Source organism: Lepus europaeus, chromosome 1, assembly GCF_033115175.1.
Source record: "Lepus europaeus isolate LE1 chromosome 1, mLepTim1.pri, whole genome shotgun sequence".
In the NCBI taxonomy this organism is placed as follows: Eukaryota; Metazoa; Chordata; class Mammalia; order Lagomorpha; family Leporidae; genus Lepus; species Lepus europaeus.
Genome location: NC_084827.1, coordinates 58132232 through 58159223, shown reverse-complemented (window position 1 = coordinate 58159223; position 26992 = coordinate 58132232). Strand labels below are relative to the sequence as shown.

Sequence of the window (26992 nt, the reverse complement as noted above, 5' to 3'; positions counted from 1 at the left end):
AGCTGTCATAGAGCAACATCTGGAGGGATTATGAGAATAACAAAATATAGCGAAGAATTGCTCCAAGTGCTAAGACACGACCCAACATAATGGAAAGAGACAGATGTGCAAGACATCACTTGTGCTTGGAGTAATTGGATCAGGGTACTGTCACTGCGGGCCTGGGGTTATATATGAACCTGGTTTAATTAGATGAGATAGGGGCCGACTCTGTGGCATAGCAGTTAGAGCCATCACCTGAAACACTGACATCCCATATGGCTACCGGTTTGTGTCCTGGCTGCTCCACTTCCGATCCAGCTCCCTGCTAATGGCCTGGGAAAAGCAGCTGTAGATGGCCCACAGGAGACCTGGAAGAAGATCCTGGCTCCAGGCTTCAGTCTGGCCCCGTCCTGGCTGTTGCAGCCATCTGGGGAGTGAGCCAGCAGACAGAAGATCTCCCCGTCTCTCCTTTTCTCACTGCAACTCTGACTTTAAAATAAAAATGACTTAATGAATAAATAAATAAGCAAGAAACACTCTCCAGAGGTGAATAGTTGAGCACTGAGGGGCATGGGAGGGTTACGGAATTTGAGGTTGAAGGTATTAGCAATGGGCAGAGGCTTAGTGATACAGAAGCATGGCATTGTGCTACTCGAGTACCATGAAAAGTTTCTATGAGCTCCTATGTGCCGTTAAGAGGCCCACACTCCAGCAGAGAAGCTCAGTTCTGTGTGGAGTCCTGGGAGATGCTTTGCTGGAATTTTGATACAAAAGATACAAAGAGTGTATGAGCTTCCCAGAGCTGCCATTAGCAAACTACCATACACTGACAGCTTAAAACAGATGAACATTACTCCCTCACAGTTCTAGAGGTCAGATGTTCAGGATCGGGGGGTAGGCAGGGCCGAGGGCTCTCTGAGAGCACTAGTGAGGACTCTTCCCCTGCCTCTTCTTCGTTTCTGTTGTCTCCCAACAGTTGTTAGGTTCTTTGGTTTGTAGATGCGTCACCACTCTAGTCTGCCTCCTTCTTTCTATTACCTTTCTTCGATGTCTCCATGTCCTTTCTCCTCTTCTGAAAAATACCTCACTCATTAGAATTAGAACCTGCCCCAATTCAAAGATGAGGTTCACTTTGAAATCTTAATTTATATCAGCAGAGGCCATCATCCCATTAAAGTCACAATCTGAGTATCTGGGTGCATGTGCATTTTGTGTGGATGCTCTTTAATTCACTTCAAGTCTATTTATGCACAAATTAAAAATATGTCTAAGAGAAGGGGATTTGTTCTTGGAGCCCCCCCCCCGCCCATAAACTTCCATAGAAGATTGGTATAGTTTACCTGAAGCTTGCAAACCAAGCATATTCTTCTCTTGTTTGCTAATGCACATTTTATGGGGCATCTTTCTCCTAAATAGACAAATGCTGGCTGTAGTAAGTAATTGACTGAGTTAGCTGAGCCTCTCCCTGACGAGCTTCACAAACCTCCTATTAGGACAACTTAGAAATTAAGATTTCTGGGGTTGGTGCTATGGCACAGCGGGTTAAAGCCCTGGACTGAAGTGCCGGCATCACATATGGGCGTCGGTTCTAGTCCTGGCTGCTCCTCTTCCTATCCAGCTCTCTGCTACAGCCTGGGAAAGCAGTAGATGATAGCCCAGGTCCTTGGCCCCTGCACCACGTGGGAGACCCAGAAGAAGCTCCTGGCTCCTGACTTCAGATCGGCGCAGCTCCAGTCTTTGTGGCCATCTGGGTAGTGAACAAGGGTATGAAAGACTTCTCTCTCTCTGCCTCTCTCTGTAACTCCGTCTTTCAAATAACTAAAAATAAATATTTTTTAAAAAAATTAAGATTTCTAAACTTACTGCATTCATGCTCACTCTAATGTCATATACATTTATCTTTTTCAAATTTTTATTTGCAAATAAAATAAACACTTGCTGGGGATTATCTTTTGCTCATAGATCATTAAAGCTGTCTTCAAAGAGTACAAATATTCATAGTAACAGTAAATGTTGGAACCCAGGTGGGAAAGGGACCCATGCAAATGGCCTGGTATAAAGAGAATGACCTCAGAAGAGCAGAGTGTATGAGGACTCTGCTGATCGAGTGGCTCTGCTGACCGAATGCTGCAAAAGAAATGAACTTTTAATCAACTGAACTGTATGGAAAAAAATCAAACAAAATAAATTAGACCCATGTTAAAATAAAAGGTCAGCCTAATGTCCAAACTGAAGGACATAATGGGCACAGGTAAACATGAACTCCACAGTCTTCTTTATAAGGTTGAAGTCTTTCAAACACATCTCTGCTATGACCAGTTCATCTATATTTCTAAAAAAACAATACAGATTTCTAAAAGAACTTGGGATTATGGCCAGCGCCGTGGCTCAACAGGCTAATCCTCCATCTAGCAGCGCCGGCACACCGGGTTCTAGTCCCGGTCGGGGCACCGGATTCTGTCCCGGTTGCCCCTCTTCCAGGCCAGCTCTCTGCTATGGCCAGGGAGTGCAGTGGAGGATGGCCCAAGTGCTTGGGCCCTGCACCCGCATGGGAGACCAGGAGAAGCACCTGGCTCCTGCCTTCGGATCAGCGCGGTGCGCCCGACGCAGCACGCCGGATGCGGTAGCCATTGGAGGGTGAACCAACGGCAAAGGAAGACCTTTCTCTCTGTGTGTCTCTCCCTCACTGTCCACTCTGCCTGTCAAAAATTAAAAAAAAAAAAAAGAACTTGGGATTAAATTTCTAAAGGAACTCGGGACAAGCATAATTTTCTCTGTTGTAATCCTTTCATCACGCTTCAACTTTAAAGCTAAGGAAACACTGGCCATCTCCTGATTCGTTTAACATCAGCTCCTGTTATTGCCCACTTGGAGCCACGCATGCCCAAAAGGTACTGCATTCATTCATTGCCCCTTTCAATGATCTTCAAACTTCGAAGTGATAGCCCCAGAAGGACAATGACAATTTAATTTGTTGTTGTCTGAGCAGAGATAATTTTTATTAGTGAGACATGGCATGATAAGTCATTTATACTAGAACCTCAGGGGTAAGTAAAACATTTTTCCAAGCCAACCCAGGGCAAGCATCAGCCAATACACCAGTCTCATCCTATCCCTTGTATGCCAACATAAGGCCTGTGTTTCATTCAGTGGAATTGCATTTCTGTTACCTTCTGGGTAGTTAAGGGTGTTGTAAGTGTTGCTTCTATCATTGGAGCTTATCTCTTTCATGTTTTCTCAAAACTTGCTGCAACCTGAGCCTCCACTTGCATGGGAAGCTTTGCTAGAATAAATCTGTATGTACGGGAAGAGGGTGAGAGTCCATGTCAGCAGTAAGACAGAATGTAAAATGAACTGATACCTCTGGGAATCAGGCCCCATCGTGGCTGGAGTGACTCGTAGTAACTGGAACCAGTTTATGCTGAGATGACTGCACAATGGCTCTCCTGTGACCCAGTGTTAACAAAAAAATCATAGAATGTCACTGACAGTCTGGACATACAGAAAGATCAAAACAGCCTCCCATCCTCAGCAAGGTCTTAGATTTGATTTTAAAGCTATGCTCAGGAGATTCTCCTGGAAACAGACTTAAACAAAATGTGAATCTCGAAACGGGCTTAGTGTTAAATCCCTAGCCCTGCAGGTGATTGCCTAGTGTTCAGACCCACTCACATTCTTTATCATATCTCTCAGTCACCATGGACACTGACAGAATGGCAGGTGCTCCATTCATCCTGGGAGCAAATAGAGCAGCATCACCCCACTGAGGGCAACACTGAGCTCATCAGGAGTCCCGGAGGCCCTGCCTCCTCTTACTTGCAGGCATCCAAATGCCATGGCCTCTGGAATGTGTAATAGCCCCTGGCCTAGGACAATGCACACTGGTGCTGAGTAGGGTTACTTGAAGGTACTTGATGCTGCACATTTGAGGACAGAAAAGTGCCTTTCAGGATTCTGACAAAGCCTTAGTCAGCATCCACATTTTCTTCAAGGAATGTTTCAGATATTATATATTTGAGCACTTTTTTTTTGACAGGCAGAGTGGATAATGAGAGAGAGAGACAGAGAGAAAGGTCTTCCTTTTTGCCGTTGGTTCACCCTCCAATGGCCACTGTGGCCGGCGCATCGCATTGATCCGAAGGCAGGAGCCAGGTGCTTCTCCTGGTCTCCCATGCGGGTGCAGGGCCCAAGCACTTGGGCCATCTTCCACTGCCTTCCCGGGCCATAGCAGAGAGCTGGCCTGGAAGAGGGGCAACCGGGATAGAATCCGGCGCCCCATCCGGGACTAGAACCTGGTGTGCCGGTGCTGCAAGGCGGAGGATTAGCCTGTTAAGCCACGGCGCCGGCCTGAGCACTTTTTATATGTTGGGGACATATATGTTGCTTACCTCACTCTGTTGGAGGTTTTATAAATATTTTCCAGATGTGAACCCTAGGGTTCAGTGATACAAAATATTGCTCAGGGTGACACAGTTCGTAAGTAGCAGGGATTCAAGCTCAGATTTGCCTAAATCCAAAGTTCAAGCTCCAAATCCATCCGAAAAGGAGAGTTTGATTAAGTACTTTTAAATTAAAAGATTCAGATGAAAGAATATAATCCTGATCCAGTTTCAATCAAAAATCCTCCTTCTCCCATCATCTTCTTATCTAAATCCGTGAAGTACGGTTACAGGTTACTGTCAGAATGGCATAGTACAGTTACAGGTTACTGTCAGAATGACATCCATTGTTGGATAAACAAAGGTTGTTCTAAAAGGAATGCAAATAATTCACCACCCTTATTAATATCCAGAGCATCATGCACTCCAATAATTCATGTCCAGTGATTTCTAAAATGCATTCTTTTTTTTGTTTTGTTTAAATAAAGAAATCATACAAGTCCTAGAACAACAGAGCAAGACGCTACACATATCTGTAATGTGTCCCTTCCTCACGGGTCATGTTAATTAGAGAAAGTAAAGAATTACAGTTGTCTCAAAGAATTGTGATTGCTCCATTTTAAACTAAGGCAGCTGGCCGATCTGCATTTGTAAGAAGGTAGTGTTTTGTTTATTATGAAAGGGCCTTGTATTGTGAGAAGGACAAGGGCTTAGGTTCACAAGTGTCCCTTTCAAACCCCAGCCCCCCTTCTCCTCATGATTCATTCCAGCAGCCCCTGTTGCCTGATCCCTAAGTAGGGATAATCTCTCCTTTGCAGGATTGAGTTCATGAAAGTGTCCAGCTCAAACACGGCTCACAGTAGACATTCAAAATATGTTGCTGGTACAGTTGCTTCTGAAGTGAGAAAGGTAGATTAAGGCAAAAAAAAAAAAAAATTATTCAAGCAAATAAAACAAACAAAAACTCATTTACAATGCCACGAAACACTGCTTGTGATTCATGGGTAAAACTAACTCCACATGCCCTTATGGACATAATTCCTGTGGACAGGAATTGCCTCATGAAGTTTCCTTGGACTTTACTGACAGGTTGAGGTGACCTCCTCTACAAATGTTCAAGTCCCGCTTGATTGCTGCATCTTTATGCCATGACCTGGAGTTATGGGGCTCCAAAGGCAGCCAGTGTCCATGAGGACAGATCTGTTACTCTGTTGTGTCTGTACTCCAGGAGGATGTTGACAACTAGCAACACAACGTCACAGTGATTTGGAATAATTTATAAATTATTAATAGCGGCCGGCGCCGCGGCTCACTAGGCTAATCCTCCGCCTTGCGGCGCCGGCACACCGGGTTCTAGTCCCGGTCGGGGCACCGATCCTGTCCCGGTTGCCCCTCTTCCAGGCCAGCTCTCTGCTGTGGCCAGGGAGTGCAGTGGAGGATGGCCCAAGTGCTTGGGCCCTGCACCCCATGGGAGACCAGGAGAAGCACCTGGCTCCTGCCATCGGATCAGCGCGGTGCGCCGGCCGCAGCGCGCTACCGCGGCGGCCATTGGAGGGTGAACCAATGGCAAAAGGAAGACCTTTCTCTCTGTCTCTCTCTCACTATCTACTCTGCCTGTCAAAAAAAAAAAAAAAAAGAAATTATTAATAGCACACCATCCGATTCCAAGATCAAGACTCTAATACACATTAAATGAAACCAAAGTATTCTAAATCCTTTAGTAACTACAAAAAGGGTTAAAAAATCAGAATTGTTTTAAAGATTTATTTATTTGCTCAAAAGTCAGAGTTACAGAGAGCCAGAGGCAAAGAAAAAGAGAGAGAGAGGGGGAGAGAGAGGTCTTCCATCAACTGGATCATTCTCCAGATGGCTGCAACAGCCAGAGCTACGCCAATCAGAGGCCAGGAGCCAGGAGTTTCCTCCAGGTCTCCCACATGGGTACAGGGACCCAAGCACTTGAGCCATCCTCTACTACTGCCTTCCCAGGCCACAGCAGAGAGTTGGATCAGAAGTGGAACAGCTGGGACTCGAACCAGCACCCACATGGGATGCCGGCACCTCAGGCAGCGGCTTTATCTGCCATGCCACAGTGCCAGCCCAAGAATTTGTTTTTAATGCTAAATCAAGATGAAACCTGCTGAAATTTAAAATTAAATGTACATATATGCATATATGTATACCACATATATTTAAATGTATATACAAACATATATGTTAAAATCTATAAATATAAGTACATATAATTTAAATCTATAGGAGTCGGTGTTGGGCATGGTGGCTAAGATACCACTTGAGACTCCTACAGTTCTTATCTGAGGCTCTGGGTTTGTATCCCAGGTCTGCTCTCAATTCCAGCTCTGCTGTATGTGCTCTCCGGGAGGCAGCAATGATGGCTTAAGTAACTGGGTCCCTGTCACCCACATGGGAGACCTGGATTGGGTTCCAGACCCTTGACTTTGGTCAGGCCCACCGCTGGCTGTTTCAGATACTTTAGGAGAGAACAAGTAGATTGAAGCTCTGTCTTCCTCTCCGTCTTCCTCTTGTTCTCTCTCTCTCTCTCTCTTTCTCTCTCTCTCTTTCCCTCCCTTCTTTCCTCCCACCCACCTTTCAAACAAACTAAATACATGCAATTTTTAAACTGAATATTTTAAAAATATACAATTAAATAAATATATACAGATATATCCTCAAAAGCTAATATTCTCAGGTAATGTATATACTCCATCTTAAGAACGAGAAGCTCATTTTATTATATGTGCTGCTGAAGCGAGCACCTGGAAGCTCCTTTTAAAAACAATTTCACTCATATCTTTATTCTTCAATAAGGCCATTTATAAGGTCTCACATTTCTAAGAAAAAAATTGTGTAAGATATTCTCTTTGATTTTGCAAATGTATAAACCTCAAAAATAATTATGAGGTCATTATTTTAAAAATGTCTGTACAATGCTATAAGACAAAAGATGTGGCATTTCTTACAGGATAATTTAGCTTTCCATTACATAAAATTGACAAAAATTGACAAAGCATTTATTGAGTTGTCATTTAATTGCTTCACAAGTTATTAATTGAGTGACAAATCTATCTTGAAAGAGAACTCTCAACACTTCATGTGGAAGGAGGGAGGGGTATATAAACCACCAGCAACAGAATCCCTGTGAAGAAGGAGAAACAGGACCGAAGTCTTCTTTAAAAAAAAGGGGGCAGGGTTCATATTTATTTATTTGAAAGTCAGAGTTACAAGGCTGGGCCAGGGCAAAGCCAGGAGACAGGAGCTTCATCCAGGTCTCCCAGGTGGGTGCAGGGTCCTAAACACTTGGGTCATCTTCTGCTGCTTTCCCAGACCTTTCGCAGGGTGCCAGATTGGAAGTGGAGCGGCCATAACAGGTAACAGTACCAATATAGTATGCCAGAATCACAGGCCTGTTTATACCACAATGCCAGCCCCAGGACTAGTCTCCTTGTGCAGGTCTCTCTCCCCATATGACTCATGGAGAACATGGCCCAGCTGAGCTGGGCTGAGGGGGCTGGTCCCCAGTTGCAAATCATCACAAGTGAATGTGCATATGACACAGACCAGGAAGCGGCTTCAGTATTTTTGTGTATGAGTTACACAGGCACAACCTGTTTAATGGAAGGAGACTAAACGCCTGGCCGCCAAGCAGAGACCTCTGACAAGCACAATATCTTCCCTTACATTAACTGATTTTTAACGAGGCTTAGGACATCCTTCCCAAGCTGTGGCTTAGTAACTTCCTGTACAGACATATGCTTTAATTCTCATGTACTTGTAGCATTTACATAAATACAATGTCTGAAAACCAAATACAACAGCACCCAGAAAGAAGCCCAGGGTGCAGAAGCCTGGGGAAGAAGACCAAATATAGACAGCATGAGGTAGACAGAGCACACCCTCAGGGTGACCTGGATGTGGGACATGGTTGTCTCCACACACACAGCACTTTCCTGTCTCTTACTTATGTTCAGCTTTTTCCCAACACATAGAAGGCCCTGCACACACCAGCTGAGTTGTTTAGAACACAGCGCCAACTCATTCTTGCTTATCAGCATGGTCCTTCTCTCATCCATTCTTTCCACTCTGCTTCACAGTCTATTATGGAATTCCTGCTCTCAATTATTTTAGTGAGTCATAAAAGGGGATTGATAGGACAAAAATGTAACTGAATCAAAATAGCTTCTGGGAATAAAACTTACAGCACTTTTTCTCCCGACACGTCGGGAACTTCATGCTCTCCTCCTTCTGCCCATCTGTGCATCTACTGCCAGTGTGCACCTTTCCATGCATTTATCTTCCCTCTGATGCAGCAAGGCCTCCTTAATTTACTGCATGCAGAATGTGCCTAACAGATGCTTGATTCCCTAAATTACAATCATGTAAGACAGGGTGTCAGGGATCCATGATTCTCTGGGACAGATTTTTTTCAGGTAGATCTACTCCACCCTCAGTCCCCCCCCCCCCAAAAAAAAAAAAAAAAAACCTCACATATGATGTTCAGGTCAAAATACAACCTGCCCAGAAATGGGCATTTAGTCTGTGGTTAAGACACTTGCACACAATGCCAGTGTGCCTGGTTTGATTCCTGGCTCCAGCTCCCAACTCTACTTTCTTCCTAAGGCAGACACTGGGAGGGAGCAGTGATAGTTAAAGTAGGTGAGTTCCTGTCACTCACGTGGGAGACCTGAATTTAGTTCTTTACTCCTGGCTTCAACCCTTGCTTGGGGCCATTGCACGTATTAGTGGATTTCTCTCTCTTTCTCTGTCTCTCTCTCTTTCTCTGTGCCTCTCAAACAAATAAATAAAAAGTAAAATAATAATAGTAATAATAATAATAATAAAAAGCCAAATTTTCTTTCTCCTCCACTGTTCTTCCCAATACTTCGTAATAAGGGGAAAAAACTGTTTCTTTTTTCCTATATACTTGTGGATTAATTTCTGGAAAGTTGTTGAGTCATTAAATTGAAGAATTATTTTTGAGTCAAGTTTAGAGTGCTAGACAAATCCAGTGGCATCCTTCAGTGCCTTTCTTGACTTCAGAGAGCTATCCCAGCAGCACAGTGCCCTTGTGACACAAGGGAGAGAGAAGGATACTCTCCCACTTGGACACAAGCAATTGGACAGTGATGTGAAACGCAAGATAGGTTCTGTCCGTGTTCTTAGTCTGCTTGCACTCCCTGCTTTTATTAGCATAATCATCGGCTATGCATCTGTTACCTTTATATTCATTTAATATTGCAGCCAACAAAACTGGAAGTCCTACTTAACCTTAATAGAAACTTGTGGTTGGGGACAGTGCTGCAGCCCAGCAGGTTAATGTCCTGGCCTGAAGCGCTGGCATCCTATATGGGTGCCAGTTCATGTCCCGACTGCTCCTCTTCCCATCCAGCTCTCTGCTGTGGCCTGGGAAAGCAGCAGAAGATGGCCTAAGTCCTTGGGCCTCTGTGCCCACGTGGGAGACCCAAAGGAAGCTCCTGGCTCCTGGCTTCAGATGGGCACAGCTCCGGCCGTTGCGGCCATCTGGGGAGTGAACCATCAGATAAAAGACCTCTCTCTCTGTCTCTACCTCTCTCTGTAACTCTGTCTTTCAAATAAATAAAAATAAATCTTTAAAAAAAAAGAAACTTGTGGCTGCTGTGTTATGTCTTACTGCCTAGTATCAACTGCTAACCTTTAATAATAAACAAAATAGGCTTAATGAAGACTGCCTTTCTTTTAACTCTGTTTTCATTTTTTAACACTTGAGAGACTGCCTCCCTGCCAGGCCTACAGTCTTTACTCACAGCTGGAGCCGAGCGGACACTTCGGGATGCAGGCTCCCTCTCGGATCTTGTCTAGCTGTACTGCTTTTACTGCTTGCCTAGCGGTACTCGCCTTTGCTGAGCCCACTTGAGTAACTACCGTTGCCTGTAACCACAAGGAGATCTTACTTTTTCCACTTAGCATGCATTTTATAAAAAGGAGAAGAGGAGAAACTGACATTTTATCCTTGCTTTCTCTTTTGTCATTGAAGCTCAAAAGAAAAACAAAAAAAAAACCTCCAGGAGTCATGAGAGCCGGTGCCTGTGGACCTCTCACCAGGCACATCACCTGCATTGTTCGGTGGTCATCGTAGTCCTGATTTTTTTGCACCATGTAACAGCTCTTTACATGCCTGAGTCCCTTCAAAATGTACAGTGTTTCTAAAGTGAGGCCCCCAGCAGTACCAAGGATTTCATTAGAAACGCAAATACTCAGCTTATCTAGACAAATCGGCTGAGAAGTTCTGCAGAGGTAGCCAGAACACTGCCCCCACAAGCCCCTTGGGGCATTCTGCCACATGCTGGTTTCAGAGATGGATCACCGGAGGCCATACCCTCACTGTGCCCACTACACAGAGGAGCAGACTGAGCCTCCTATGGTTCTAGCTATTTATCAGGGTCTCAGGATTCCATCAGACATCAAAGCGGGTATTACCTACATACAAAAACAACAATAGCAAAGAAACACAAACAAACACAAGTTGCACACAGTAGATCCAAGTTCAGTGAGAAAAGGGTAGTGAAAGAGATCACTTCCTCTCAGTCGGTATACCTAGATGATGCAACTCAATGTATTTGCACGAAAAAAACCCTCTGGCTTTGCTAAGGTCACGATACTAACTGATTTTTCCTAATGAAAGACGTGCGACTCCCAATCCCAACAGGTTTGCACATGTTGAAAACGCAATCAGAAGTCGAGTTTCCTGTGAACCACTAAGTACCTTAACAACAGGATTAATTTAATAGTGGTGGAATCTGAGAATTAGTTTTAAGCAGATCATCCTCTTACTTTGATATTGGCTGCTGGATTCTATCGCATTACAGATGCAGCCAGTGCAGGGGGAGGGGGACGACACACATCTGCTCTCCCCTGGAAAGCATCCCCATGAATATTAATCCTGAAGACGACACATTGACTGTGATGTGTTTAAATGCCACATGTGTAAATGTGTGAGAGCATTTACTCTGTGAAGAGGCGAGACCCCATGTGGAGAAGTTCCAGTGTGAAGCAAGAAAAGCAGATGGGGCCGCAGTGAGGAGCTTTCCAGGGCTAAGTGTGCATCCAGAGGGCTGCAGGGAAACCTGCTGACCCTGGGGTGAAGGCAGCTGTTGCTTTCACAAAGCCAATCAGCCAGTTGTTCCCTGCCCCCTCTTCTACAGAGCTTCTCTAGGAGTTAGAGCACCTCTGGTCAGGAGGAGAGCATTGCACAGAATCACTGGGATGGATCCAGGGGAATATTGAGCTTTAAGAGCCTTTAGCATGACTGTTCTAAGCAAGATACATAGTGAAGCCCGTGCACTTTCCCTTGTAACTCACAGGGTAGTTCAGCTCCACACACTCTGAGTCAAGAGGCATACAACCTGGAAGAACCTGTATGCTTACGTCAACCAGGCATGGGAAGCAAGATCCACCACAGAGAGGCTAAGTGACATTTTCAAGATCATTCGAGGAATCAAGGTGCATCTGGAATCGAACCCTAATCCAAAGCCTCAGCACCTCAGCATTCCCTTCTAGACCTTGTCTCTGGTGACTGCTTGTTTTGACAATGGTGGCCTCCATTTAAACTGGCAGCAAGATCCTTGGCATGCTAAGTTCTTAACTAAGCTTTTTTTTTTTTTTTTTTTTTTTTTTTTTGACAGGCAGAGTGGACAGTGAGAGAGAGAGACAGAGAGAAAGGTCTTCCTTTTCCATTGGTTCACCCCTCAATGGCCGCTGCGGCCGGCGCACCGCACTGATCCAAAGCCAGGAGCCAGGTGCTTCTCCTGGTCTCCCATGTGGGTGCAGGGCCCAAGGACTTGGGCCATCCTCCACTGCACTCTCGGGCCACAGCAGAGAACTGGACTGGAAGAGGAACAACCAGGACAGAATCTGGTGCCCCGACAGGGACTAGAACCCGGTGTGCCAGTGCCACAGGCAGAGGATTAGCCTACTGAGCCGTGGCGCCAGCGAACTAAGCTTTTAATAATGACCAACTATTATATTAAAATCAACACAAGTATTAGAAGCTTGTAAGTATCTGTGTGTTAGGGAACAAATAGTAGAAAATTAACAAATTCCTGGCAAATATACCTGGTAGTATGGTCCATGCCTGTTTGATGCACCTTGCTCCTCCCCCTCATATACTCCCTAGCACTGCCTTTCTGACAGTTCCCTGCATCTGAATTTTCACCAGTGCTACTCATGTACAGGTATAGTATGTTACACTGTAATTTATGTGTCTCCCTAATGGTTCTGCACACAAAGGGAAGTGGGAGACCACATCTGAAGTTCTTTTCTATGCCCAGCAGCTAGCACAGTGCTTTAGCGTATAATGAGAACTTAAAAGATATATGTTGAGGATAATGAGATTCTCACTCTCAAATTGTTTTTTGAAATTGGGAGGTTTAAAATACTGTATCAAACAGTGATCAATACCCAGGATGCCCTAGGCCAAATTGGCAGAATAAATGTGTATAAATCATGAAGATGGTAGTGCATCTCCCAGAGAAATTAGAAGTCATTCAAGGATGGACTTGGGGAACTGATGACCAAAATGTATAATACATTGCTCCAGTTGAGCTCTTTGTGAGAAAAGCGCTGGATAACAAATGCAATCCCTTTGTGTCTAGATGGACCCAGAAAGCTTTAGGAAATCATGGATATCCTAATTCATATGGTGAGAGATTCTGTAACAAAGGACTGCATGGCGTGTTTTGGGAGAGGGCATGTGATTTTCACACACACACAAAAAATTGTAAGTTGAACATTAGTAAAATACAAGCTTCCCAGAAGCAAATGAGCAGCAATGAGGAGTTGGATATTGGACGTGGAGGAGTAGCTGAGCATAGTGGTTTGAATGTGATTTGTCTTCCAAAGGATTTTGTGCTGGGAGCTAGGTACGCATTTTTGTGGTGCTGTTGCTATGATGCAGCCTTGTAAGAGTGGGAGGTATTATGTCATGGGGGTTTGCCCTCAGAAGGGATTAATGCTGGTCTTGCAGAGTGAACTAGCTCCTGCAAGAGTGGGTTGTTGTTGAGAGTGAGCCCAGCTCCTCTACAATCTCTTGCTTTTATCTTGGGACCCTTTCTGCACACACCTCGCCACTGTGATGCCATCAAGCATGAGGCCCCCACCAGACAAACAGATGGAGGCACTGTGCTGCTGACTCTCCAGATCGTGTCTATGTAAATATTGTTGCTTTATCCCTTATTGAGAATCAAGTGTTTTGTCTTAACAACAGAAAATGGATGAAGACACCAAGTATATGAAGACGTTGGTCTAGAGGGGAGCAACCTTACAGGAAAAGATTAGCACACAAAGTAGGCAGAAATTCTAAAAGATCATTCTGGAAGAGAAGAAGTGGGCTTTTTTTAAAAAAGATTTATTTATTTATTTGAAAGTCAGAGTTACACAGACAGAGGAAAGGCAGAAAAAGAGAGAGAGAGAGAGAGAGAGAGAATGGCCTTCCATCCGATGGTTCACTCCTCAATTGGCCATAACAGCCGAAGCTGCGTTGATCTGAAGCCAGGAGCCAAGAGCCTCTTCCGGGTCTCCCACATGGGTGCAGGGGCCCAAGGACCTGGGCCATCTTCCACTGCTTTCCCAGGCCATGGCAGAGAGCTGGGTCAGAAATGGAGCAGCTGAGACTTGAACCAGTGCCCATATGGGATGTCAGCACTTCAGGCCAAGGCATTAACCTGCTGTGCCACAGCAGTGGCCCCAGAAGTGGACATTTTTTACATTCATTTTGCATGAGAAAGCTACTGGGGGTCCATGGGTAAGTGCTGGAAAGAGACACAGTTTTAACTTTCTGTGCACAAGTTTCTCTCAAATCCAATCTTGATGACTGGTTTCACTGAACCATCACATGAAGACTTAGGCCAGAAAATTAATTCTAACTTACTCTAAAATAGTTATGACCATACTATTAGTTTCAGAGCCACCACAGGAAGAGTCTGAAACCAGGATATAATAAGTAGGGACATGCTCTAGGCATCTCAAGATCACCATGTTTCCCTCTGAGGTTCACCATGCCAGTTTAGTCAATGTGAGACCTGGGTTTTCGTATTTGTTTCACTCAGCAAACAACTTCCCTGTTGGAGCAAAGATGTCAGCCCTTTACCTTTTCACTTCTCATGCTATCAGCGATGATGAAGTTAATATCTAGTGACTGGGTGCTTAGGCTAATTGACAAAGAGTTGGGTTTGTCATAAAATGTCCCAAAAAACTGGTTGAAGTCTTTTCTATAGAACCACTACCTGGGTCCACTCTCCCAGTGTTCAAGAATCACTGACACTTGGGATGGTGGAAAAAATATTTATTACAATGTACAGATCAAGGATCTGGGCAGCTGCAACTTCATTCCCAGACTCCTGGAGGGATTAAAGGCAGTGAAATTCACAGATTAAAGTGGAGTGGAGTGGGGTCCATGTTCTGGTTGGGTAAAGCCACAGCTTGAAATGCTGGCATACCATGTCCTAGCTGCTCCACTTCCTTTCCAACTCCCTGATAACCACCTGGGAGAAGAAGTGGAAGATGGGTCCAAGTGTTTGGGCCCTTGCCACCCACATGGGAAACACAAAAGAAGCTCTTGACTCCTGGCTTCCACTGGGTCCAGACCTGACTGTTGAAGCCATCTGGATAGTGAACCAGTAGATGGAATATCTCTCTCTCTCTGTCTCTACACATCTCTCTCTGTAACTCTGACTTCCAAATAAGTAAAAATTAAAGTGGAGTGGATTGAGTAGTTCATGATTAGATCGAGTGAGGGTCTCCAGATGGTCCCCAGCACTCATGGTCTTCCTCTAATTGGTCAGTAATAGGAAGCCAGCATATTTTTTGATGATATGTTGATGACAAAATGGGCTTCAATTATCTGAGGCCTGTGGGACAGATTGGTTGTTGCTTTGTTTTGAACAGGGTTTGAAGTTCCCAAAAAGCATCTCAGAGCCCAGCACTAGGATGCCGGTGACAAGGGTGACTGATGAATTCCAAGGCCTGCATGGCTGAGCCCTGCAGGGCCAGCCCCACCTGTATACTTGTCCCCTAATTTAGCCAGTTTATCCTTACAAGGGAGTTGATTGTAAAAATCCACAATGACTAAACAGGAATTGCCAACTCAGGAAAAGACAAAGTTTACATCAAGGCTATGAGGAGTGGGGTTAGGTTACAGATTGGCAGATGAAATTGCAGCTTGGAACTCCAGTTCAAGTCCTGGCTACTCTGCTTCCAACCCAGCTCCCTGATAATGCACTTGGAAGGCAGGGGTGATGCCCCAAGTGCTCAGGTCCCTGCCAACCATGTAGGAGACCTGAATGGAGTTCCTGGCTTTTGCTTGGTCCAGCCCTGGCTACTGAGGACATTTGAGGAGTGAACCAGAGGATGGAAGATCTCTCTTTCTCTATCTCTCTCTCTGCCTTTCAAGTAGATGAAAACAAATAAATAAGACTTAAAATTTTAAAAAATGATTGAAAATGATAGAGATCATTCAATCTGCTGGGAGAAGAGGAGAAGGATCTTAAGTCACCTATAAAAATTCATGGAAAATGTTTTTCAAAATTTAATTTTTGTTTCATTTTATTTTAAAGGCAGAGTTATGGAGAGAGAGGGTGAAACATACATGCACAGAAATATCTTCCATCCACTGGTTGACTCCCTAAATGGTTGTAATGGCCAGGCAAGTCAGGAGTCAGGAGTTTTATCTGGGTCTCCTACGAGGGTGCAGGGCCCCAAGCACTTGGGCTATATTCTGCTGCTTTCCCAGGCACATTATCAGAGAGAAATATCAGAAATGTAGCAGCAGGTTCTCAAGCTGGTATGGCAGGTGGGAACTTCACCTGCTGTGCCACAATGCTGGCCCAGGGATATATTTTTACAAGACACCAATCACTTCTCGGCCTTTTGGCTAAGACCAATTGTAACAAGGTACCAGACATTTTAAAAAAACACACAAAAGTCTGTCCTTGAAAATTAGGAGTGATAAATACCAGGAAATAAAAGAAAAGTACATTTGGAAGAAATGTACTTTAAGAACCCCTCATTTTGTGTGGTAGATACACCTAGGGCAGCAGGGGTCTGCACAATCTCACACATAGGTAACACAGGACAGAAAGATTACTTGTGGGTTTGAGCAGGGACAATGAGTGATTTTGCTGCCCTCTCTTGCAAAATAAGTGATAAGAGGATTTGGCCTGCATGGGTTAATTAAGAGGTTCCTTGTTCCAAGCAACTCGCCCACCTCAGCCCACGCTGCCTCCACCACTTACTCAGAGTTAGAACTGTAACCTTTGTCCTGTTTGGTCAGCTCTCTACACCAATAAGGGAGACATCCTGGGTCCACTATGACTCTAAAACGTGTTGCTCAATCTGCCCCTGAGATACCTTCATGCCTGATTATTTAGTGCCCCTGGACTCAGGCCTGTTCATAAATCATGATGCATCATCAAGCGGCTGCTCAGTGGCCTCATTCACGAACATCTCATTCAGTGCCAGATCAGAAACTCTCCAAATTGAATTTTCGGGGCCTGAAGATTTGCGACCATACGTTGGGAAGGTGGCTTTATAGGGCTCTTGTTCTGAAGCGAACTTTGCAAAGTAAGACAAATCTCTTGAGTATTGGCAAATTGATGTTTCATCCCCAGAATGGGCTATGTTTACATTACTTGTTAAGTCAATTTTCAAAAGCATTGCAAACTTTACGTGATTTAAAAACTGGGGATCTTCAAGAGGTCAGGTGAAAATATGCATTCAAGAGAGTCTCAATGTCCTTGGTACACTGGCGTTAGTTAAGTCAATATTTGATTTTTTTTTTCATGGTATTAACTTTTTTTGAAAAGTAAACAGAATAATTTAGAAAGTTGTACATAGCCTCTTGTTTGGGTATTGACCTCATCTTGCTTACAAGGCTGAAATATGTCAAATCTATATTTTTACTTCTAATTGAACATTGCTGAAGATTTATTTATTTATTTTAAAGCAGAGTTAGAGAGGGAGAGGGTAAGAAAGAGAGAGAGATTCTATCCATTGGTTCACTCTCCAAAATGGACACACTGGCCAATTGGAGGTAGGCCAAACCAAAGATAGAATCCAGGAGCTTGGGTCTCCAACATAGTGGCAGGGGCCCAAGTACTTGGACCGCCTTCCCTTGCCTTCTGAGGCATATTAGCATGGAGCTGGATTAGAAGTGGAGCAGCCAGAACTCAAATCAGTGCCCATAAGGCATGCCGATGATGCAAGCAGTGGCTACGCTACAACACCAGTCCCACCTCTAAATGAAATTTAAAATAAAAATGAAAAGAAAGATCTCCTCATGTGATCTATCTCATTTAATGGAATAATCTGGTGAAGTACCCTAGCATATTTTACATAATTCTGAGATGTATTTGTACAACAACCTGAATCTTTGAAGGATATTCCTACACAGAGAGAGTTTGGCATTATTTACAATATTTATACACAGGGTTGATGTTATTATGTTTTTATTTCCTTTTTTGAGTTTTTAAATTATTTTTAAAAATATTTATTTATGTATTTATTTAAAAAAATAACAAAACTATCTGTTGTGACAACTTTCTGTTTTTTCTACTTCAAAAAGTTCACAAAAACTGGAACTAAAAGATGTTTATTTTGATGTAAAAAAACTTTAAAAAAACATGCATAGTGCTTGTATAATAGACATTTTCCATGAATTTTTTTGAAGATCCCATTTCCATGTATACATGGGTTTCAAACATTTTTTGGTGCCAAAATAAACTTATCTTTTAGTTCCATTTTTCTACAAACTTTTTCTTTTTTTAACTTTTATTTAATGAATATAAATTTCCAAAGTACAGCTTATGGATTACAATGGATTTCCCCCCCACCCCATAACTTCCTTCCATTCACATCAAGATTCATTTTCAATTCTCTTTATATACAGAAGATCAGTTTAGTATATATTAAGTAAAGATTTCAACAGTTTGCCCCCACATAGCAACACCTTCCTTTTATATTTAGCAACATGGGAGTTCAACAATAGGGTTTAATATTTGTACAGGTGGTCTGATGATGTTCACATGTAAGGAGAGGAAAGAAAATTAATGCTGTGAAAAGTGAAAAATAAGAATAGGGGCCGACACTGTGGCGCAGCAGGTTAACACCCTGGCCTGAAGCTCCAGCATCCCTTATGAGTGCTGGTTCAAGACCTGGCTGCACCCCTTCCAATCCAGCTCTCTGCTATGGCCTGGGAAAGCAGTAGAAGGTGGCCCAAGTCCTTGGGTTCCTGCACCTGCGTGGGAGACCCGGAAGAAGCTCCTGGCTCCTGGTTTGGATTGGCACGGCTCCAGCTATTGCAGCCAATTGAGGAGTGAACCATAGGATGGAAGACCAATTCTCTCTCTCTCTTCCTCTCTCTCTCTCTCTCTCTCACTTTCTGCCTCTCCTCTTTCTGTGTAACTCTGACTTTCAAATAAATAAATAATAAACCTTTAAAAAAACTATAACAGTAAAAGAGAAACAGAATGTACAGTTCTGCAGTGACATCATGTTAGGAATAACTCTATCTTTGAATTATAGTAACTGCCAGTTTTCCACCATGGGAGCTTGGGTCAGACTATGTGAACCTCAACCTCTTGTTCATGAAGATGTTAGTGTCAAATCATCAGAGTTTACAGATTCTCTGTCACACAGAATTACATTTGCATATGCATGTGGTGCATGATACACTTTCATTAGCAGTTAATATCTCCAGTATTATTACAGCACACTCTCCTTGTCCCACAAGGTTGTCATACGTGACTGATCATGATGTTCCTGCAAGACATGAGTGCATTTTGCTCTTCAAACAGAAAGTTACAATGGTTTGTCCTCAACTCATCTTTCCTCCTAGTATTTGTACCCTTCGGATTCATCAGGAAACTGCCTCTCTCTGAGCCTTGCAGACCTTCTGGGATTCTTGGTGAGGCTGCAGCTGGGACTCAGTGTCCATTTGCACAGAGTGGCCACTGGTCTTTGCTCGCCACACATTCAGCACCTTTTACCTGCCCAGCAATGTCAATATCATTTGAGGTGTAAAGTAGGGGCTAAAGATGGTCTCTCCCTATGTCTTCAATTACAGGAGCCCTTGTAATTTTCAGTTCTTTTAATGACCATCTCAAAATTAGCAGCATGTACGTTAGGCATAGGGGCTGCATGGGCATGTAAAAGAGACCCCACTTTTAGGGGGCTTGGGATATATATTTTTTTAAGCACAAGTAAACCACCACCAAAGACAACGGTGAAAGCAGCCTTCTGCCGGCTGATCACAAGCTCAGAGAGATTATCACCCTTGAAACACACAGTCTGACTTGGAGAGCAGGTTGAAAGCAGGTCATTTGGCTCCAAAGAAAATGAAACTGGAGGGTTTTTAAAAATTGAGACAAAATAACTCAAAACTGCAACACTTTCTGAAAAAGATCAGCTCAGATTGAAACTGCCAGAGAAAACAAATAGCCCCACCTTTATTTATCCTTTTAAAACAGACAAAACCTGGAGATTGGCCCTCAAAATGGAAGGTGTCATTATTTCTCATTTCAAACTCAAAAACAAACCCAACCAAAGCCTGTACAAATTTATGGGGACTTCAAGACTGAGAGGAACACAGAACAGTACCCCAAAGTCTATTATTAAAATGGAGAAGCCTCAAAATATTACAACCTAATATTATAAACAATCCAGAATAAATATGGCAGCAGCAATATTCTAAAGACTGATTAGTCTATCCTAACATTCAACTTTCAGTCCATATTATTTTCTATTAGAAACTCAAGGGATGAGTAGACAATGTACAAATAACAACTATCTAAAATCAAAACTTTTTTTTCTTTCCTCAAGGAAGTGAAACCATCACAGAAATATGCAATTTCAGACAATGGTAATTGGACATTTTCATTGTGATTGATTTAAACAGAGGGGACTAAGAAGATTTTCAGAAAGAGAGAATGAGCTATCAAGTACCAAATCTTCCCGTGATATGTGCATTTAGAAAAAAATGGTGAGATTTTTCCCAAAATGAAAGTAACATAAGCTAAGACACTCTCAGTCAGCGACTGTCTTTCTGAAGCTACATCCAGGTGACTTGTGCTGCCTGCCTGTCCTGCTCCCTTCTCTCACTGAGTAATTCACAGGCCGCCTGAGGAGTGTGGGGCTGGGACCGGGCAGGAAAGGGCTGCTTCACAACGTGGAGAAAGTGGTGCTTCACCTCCAAACTAAGGTTGTTTACAGTGACAGCCTAATTTTAACCCTTTCACTAGTTTTATTTAAGTCAGGTTAGATTTCCATGTCAGGATTCACAGGTAGGCAAGCTTTGGTCAAGTGACATAACTGAGCTGGTTGAGTTGCTACAAAGTATCTAAAGTGCCTGGCATACAAGACTTAAACAAACAAGTAAACAAATAAATAAGCAAACTCAGTATATTTAGCAGAATACTTCACAAAGTTCAAGGGGCTATGAATTTAAAAGAGAGTGCGCACTTTTCCATGAACTTTCTAAAGACCCCTTGTGTTTGTCCAGATTTTGAAGATGAGAGAACTGAGACTCAGGTCAGTGAATTACCCAAGTTTCCAGGGAAGGAGAAGCAGTTTTTGCAGGAGACATCCTCCCGAGGAGCGGGCAGTGCTGAAGAGCACACTTGCATATGTCTGATTATTTCTGGAGGTATACGCCATAGTTATTAAGTTCCTGACAATCTGCACATGGGAAAATGACAGAGCCATTCACTGGTTACCATGAGCACATCCCAGCTTTATTCATTGGAAGAAAGAAGACATCCTACCCAGATGCCGTCTTCTTGCTTGTACTGCTTCCAGTTGCGCCCCGTGTCACTGAACATCAGGCTGTAGCTCGTCACCCAGTCGGAGCTTCCGTATCTTCCCTGCGTGGCCACTGCTGTAATCTCCACTCGGTTCCCCAGGTCCATCTGGAGCCACTGTTGGGCATTAGAGTCAGCTGGAGACCAACCACCAGTTCCTGATTGAGAGCAGAAACAGAGAGAGAGTGGTAGTAATGCCCCACACTGTCAGAGAACAAAGAAAAAGTGGCTCCATGTTTCCCTGCCTGTCTTTAACCCTTTGGAGCATTCCTGGCTCACTTTCCATCCTCCATCTCCATTGGATCCCCTCTCATGGCTTAAGACTCCTTATAAAGACCATATCCTCCACACCTCCTCCCTTACCACTTAGCCACTACAGCTTCTATCACATAAATTTCTAGTGAAATCTTCCTTCCTTCCTTCCTTCCTTCCTTCCTTCCTTCCTTCCTTCCTCCCTCCCTCCACTCTGGGATCACATGTGGCTCAGTGTAATTGACACACGGCAGCATTCTGACATGTAAACAGGCTTCTGGCCCAGAGTTTCATTGTTGTCACACTTGAACTTTGCAAAAGATCAGTGTTGCTCTTGCTTAGCTGGGAGACATGTGGCCTGCGTCCCATTCTCACTTCACATAAGAATGAAGAAGTCAATGACAGCAGAGTTGACTGAACCGAAACCTGAGTGGGGGCTGTGACAGACTGTCATTCATCATGGAAGGGTTAGCAGGAGAGCAACCACTTTACTACTTCCTTGCTCAGGGCATTAGTTTGGGGAGTGAACTGAATTGTTTTATTTAGAGAAGTGAATCAATAAGTTCCTTTTTCTCTCAAGCTCTGTCTTGCAAATCATGTTTGGATCCCCTGTCATGGTCCTGACATCCTGGGAGGAGTCATTTGGATTTGTGCTGAGTGACTCAGTCTGTTCCTGACCGTGACCCTGCACGGTGACCTCCCTTGTAAAGAGCAGGACACGTAGACACAGGAGGGAGAGAACGTCAGACCTTACAGTGTATGGCTGATTACTTAGCTAGTCCTTAGTGGCTTCTGTTTGATAAAGGCTTTCCTCTTTCTCGCTGAGACAACTCAAATGCAGGGAAAGGAAGAGAAGATAACAGTTCAATAGCTACCGGGGAATGTGCTTTATTAAGTGTTTTTGCGAGACAGGAATGCAATGACTGATACTGCTGGTGTTCACTAACACCCTTCTCTCTTCCCTCTATGGAGATGGAAGGGGAAGAGGGTGCATGACTTAAAGGTACTTCTCAGCTTTCCACAGTATTGTACTTGTGGCAATGTAGCCAAGTTCTTTCAAAAAAAAATGAGAGTGAATAAGATGTGTCATGTCCAAGCCAGTGAGCCTCATCCCTAATTGTCTCCCTTCCCACAAGTGAGGGGTGCAGCTGACAGCAAGGCCCTGGAGGGTGGTAGAGCCACAGCAGAGAAGGACCCTGGAGCCCTGCATCACCACATGGAAGGCAGTACCTGTCCTAACCTATCACATAAATAAGGATCAAGCACCTCTCCCATTAAGCCATTGAAAATGAGAATCTATTTGAATAACCTGTAAAGTAAATAGCATTGTCCCCACTGTATACTTGAAGAAACTAAGAATCAGCATGCTTAGAACACTTGACTCTTCATAAAATTATTCTGTAATAGGATTATAAAAGTTTCTAAAAACTCAATCATTAGGAAGGAATTCACGAGAAGGAGGCACTGGAACAAGGATCCTGAGAAATCAGATCAGGAAGTATATTTTTTGTGTGTCAACTCTGTGTTCTTCAAAGTCACCATTCCCCCATCACCTCCCAGCTTCTCAAAACTGGCAAGAAGGAGATTATATAATTCTAAGAAATCCAAAGCTATGCTGAACTTGTTCATTATTTCCACCCAATTTCTCCTGTTGCCCATTTCATGAAGCTTCTTCCTTTTTTTGTATTGATTTATTTGTATTTATATGAAAGGCAGAGAGAGAGCGAGCGAGATCAACAGACATCTTCTCTCTGCCGACCGACTCCCCAGTATCCCACAATAGTCAGGAACTCAATGAGCCCTCACCTGAGGTCTCCCAATGTGCACATTGGCAAGAGCAACAGGGCAGGGATTCAAACCCAGGTACTCCAGTAATGGGATGCAGGTATCCACGTAGTATCTTAACCATTGTGCCAGACACCGAACTTGGCTGCATTCTTCTTAAGTGAAGAAAGGCAAAGTTATGAGGCTGGCCTTGTGGTGCAGTGGGTGTCTTCAACACCAGCATCCTTGCTGCTCCACTTCCAATCCAGCTCCCTGCTAATGCAGCTGGGCAAGCAGTGGAAGATGGCTCAAGTGCTCTGGTGCCTATCACCCACGGAGGAGAACTGGGTGGAGTTACTTGCTCCCGGCTTTGGTCTGGCACAGGCCTGGTCATTGCAACCATTTAGGGAGTGAGCCAACAGATGAAGATCTCTCTCTCTCTCTCTCCCTGTAACTCTGCTTTCAAATAAATGAATAAATCTTTTGAAAGGGCAGAATTGTTTAAACTGGATGTTATTCACAGTACTGAAACATGATAGAACATAAATTTACATGGTAATTTCTTGAAGTATAAGTGATTTTATCCTTTTATATAAAACAGTTTCTGTAACCAGCACACCTTTTTTATATAAACTGAGAATTGTATTACTACAATGTGATTTATTGAATATATACAGAAATGTGAAAGCTGGTGGTACAATATGGGAATTTTGACTTTTTGTGTGACCATCACTGTTTCTGAAATAAACATCCTCAAGCATTACCTGTTTCTCTTTTAACCCTAAGAGTCTACAGCTGGGCCTCATGGTCATGCTTGATTTTTTTTTATCTTCATTTATTTTAGCTACCATATGATAAGAATACATGTTAAAAATGGAAGAAAGAAAATTACATGACAGCAATGTTTTCTTACAAAAAATAAAAATCACAAAAAATTGACCACAAACCAACCCAGAACAAACCAAATTAGAGCAAAAAATAGAAGGACGTTTAGTGATGGTGAAAAGAATTATTCAAATTTGTCTACAGAATAATCACATCTCCCTTTTTCCCCCAGTAAAAACCATAATTTATTAATCCTACTGAAATGAGCCAAAATGAGACAGTTGCTGTCAGTGTTCATTAACACATCAAGTTAAGAATGCTCTCAACCCAAGAGCCACAGTGTAAGCTCAAGCGGAGGTTCTCTCCCTGGTGACAATTGCCCACAACTCTCTCCCTGCTGGTGAGAACTCTCCCTACACTACAGCCACCCAGGGTTGCCATGGTTGCCATGATAAACATGCTATCCTTTCCAGCACACAGTAAATATATTTTCACAAATTATGAAAGTGACCTGAAGACAGTATTTGTAATTGCTCTAAAGGCATGCACTAGTTCCCTGTTTCTGAATTATTCTTTAAGTTGGGAAGGGTAGGTGGTAACAGATGCATACATATGTGTATTTGGCAAGCTGAAGATGATAAGTCAGGCAGTGCGTCTCTAACTGTGGCTGAATTCTCAATGGTTATTAACTAAAAACATTCACATAAATCCTGCAGCTTAAATTTAAACGCATCTGATGGAAATTTAAATGTAAAGTGCAAATAATCTCATCTCACATTTTTATGGCTTGTGGAATTTTTCAATAGTTTTTCAAACACAGGATTCCAAATTATTCTGAATGTGTTTTCACTTATTTCTAGCATTCCTTAAGCCTCATCCACCACATGCTACACTATTTCATTTGTAGGGCAGAGGTAGAATGAGGAGATGTGGGACCAGAAGTCAGGAGACCTAATTCAAGACCCAGTTCTGCTCTTAGGGTTTGATTAAACGAGAGGCTTTCAGATGAGCTCAATAATATAGCCAGGATGGTTGAGTAGCTTCCTCCGGATCGTACAGCCAGCAAGTGGCAATGCAGGGGACTGAAACCCAGGAAACCCGAATCCAATGTCCATGCTTATCTTTGTCAAAAGGCCTCAAAACAACACTGAATCTCTCTCATCCTGTTATTCCCTCTTCTTCACATTAGCAATTTTTACTTGAAATAATTCATCCTTAATATTGTTTTCAGTAGCCTATTGGGTTTCATGGCAATCAGCAATAGTACTTATTTTTAATTTGCATTTGCTTGAGAACAAATCAGTATGAAAGGACCAACTGGCCAATCCAGGATATATAGCTGGAGACTATTCTCCAACCAGTTCTGATTTCTACCCTCTGTCCATGGGTTAAACAAGGACCAAAGTCTTAAGGAACCAAGAAGATAGCCAAGAGAATTCTAAATAAGATCTGTATAAGATAAGACCTCCAGGCCATAACTCTCAGCCAATCCCTTGCTTAGTCTCCTATTCCTTGCTTATTGCCTACCTTGAATTCCCAACTTTACATGGAAGAGTGGATTCCAAAAATACTTCCCCTTCCCCCAAAAAAGAATAGAAAATGCAGAAATCTCTCCATCTTGATAGTAATTTTCACTTCCAGTGCAGAAATGGACATAATTGTTTGGTGTCACATACTGGAAATGGGCACAAAACGAATTAGATATGGGTCTCTAGTAGAGATACTTCACCACCATTATTCTTAGAAAGAGAGTCTAAGGACTGGTATTATGGTGCAGTGGGTTAGGATGCTGCCTGCAATGCTAGCATCCCAAATGGGCACCTGTTCGTGTCCCAGATGCTCCAATCCAGCTTTCTGCTATGGTGCCTGAGAAAGCAGCAGAAGATGGCTCAAGTGCTTGGGCCCTGACACCCATGTGAGGGACTGGATGAAGCTCTGCCCCTGGTTTTGTCCTGGCCCAGCCCTGGTGGTTGTGGCCACTGGGGAGTGAACCAGTACATTGACAGTCTCTCCTCTCTCTGTAACTCTTTCAAATAAATAAGTTTTTAAAAAATATAAAAAGAAAGTTTCTCCATGTAAGAATACCTGGAGGTAAAATAGTCACATGCCCACATGAATGACGTTTTCACACCTAATCTGTTTTAAATACCCAGCCTGATCATTTAAACAACAATACAACCACCTAAAATAATCCTACAGGGAACAAGTCTCTGGGGCTCATGCTTCTCCTTATTTCATTTTATTTTATTTTTAAAGATTTATTTATTTTCCTTGAAATTCAGAGTTACACACACACACACACACAGAGAGAGAGAGTGAGAGGTCTTCCATCTGATGGTTCACTCCCCAGTTGGCCACAACAGCTGGAGCTGTGCTGATCCAAAACCAGGAGCCAGGAGCTTCTGGGTCTCCCACACGGTGCAGGGGCCCAAGGACTTGGGCCATCTTCTACTGCTTTCCCAGGCCGTAGAAGAGAGCGGGAGCAGCCAGGACTCGAACCAGCGCCCATATGGGATGCCGGTGCTTCAGGCCAGGACATTAACCTGCTGCACCACAGCGTCAGCCCCCCTTCTCCTTAGTTTATATAAGGCCTTATACAGCTACAGGCACATTCTCATAAATGAATGGGTGGGTAGCTAGAATGACTCACTGCATCATTAATCATTAAACAGTTGGTGCCTCTGTAAGCCAAAGTTTGAGATTTTTCCAGGACAAAGCTACCTACTAATGGTAATGAGTGAAGAAGATAGGACATGCTATAAATATTTCACATTACCCAGTGCATGTAAAGGTAGGAACAACAACCACAAACATGTTTGGAGCTCTCAGGAGGGCCTCTTGCTCCTCCCCTTAGAGTAGCAGCATCCACGCGTAGTAGAACCAGCATCTGAGCAAGGACTTCTGGGTCAGAAAAGCTGTGGGCTGGAACATCAGGTATCTTCATTCTGC

The 26992-nt window shown here is 43.4% G+C and overlaps 1 protein-coding gene across 2 annotated transcripts in view; it reads right to left on the bottom strand.

The window, feature by feature from the left end:
• The window catches only part of CNTNAP5 (contactin associated protein family member 5), a 967841-nt gene that overhangs the window by 704815 nt on the left and 236034 nt on the right, over window positions 1-26992 (bottom strand). For both annotated transcript variants that reach the window (XM_062199074.1, XM_062199079.1), the window contains exon 3: window positions 21167-21360. In XM_062199074.1, coding sequence (XP_062055058.1) covers window positions 21167-21360 — 194 coding nt within the window. The remainder of the gene's footprint in view (window positions 1-21166; window positions 21361-26992) is intronic.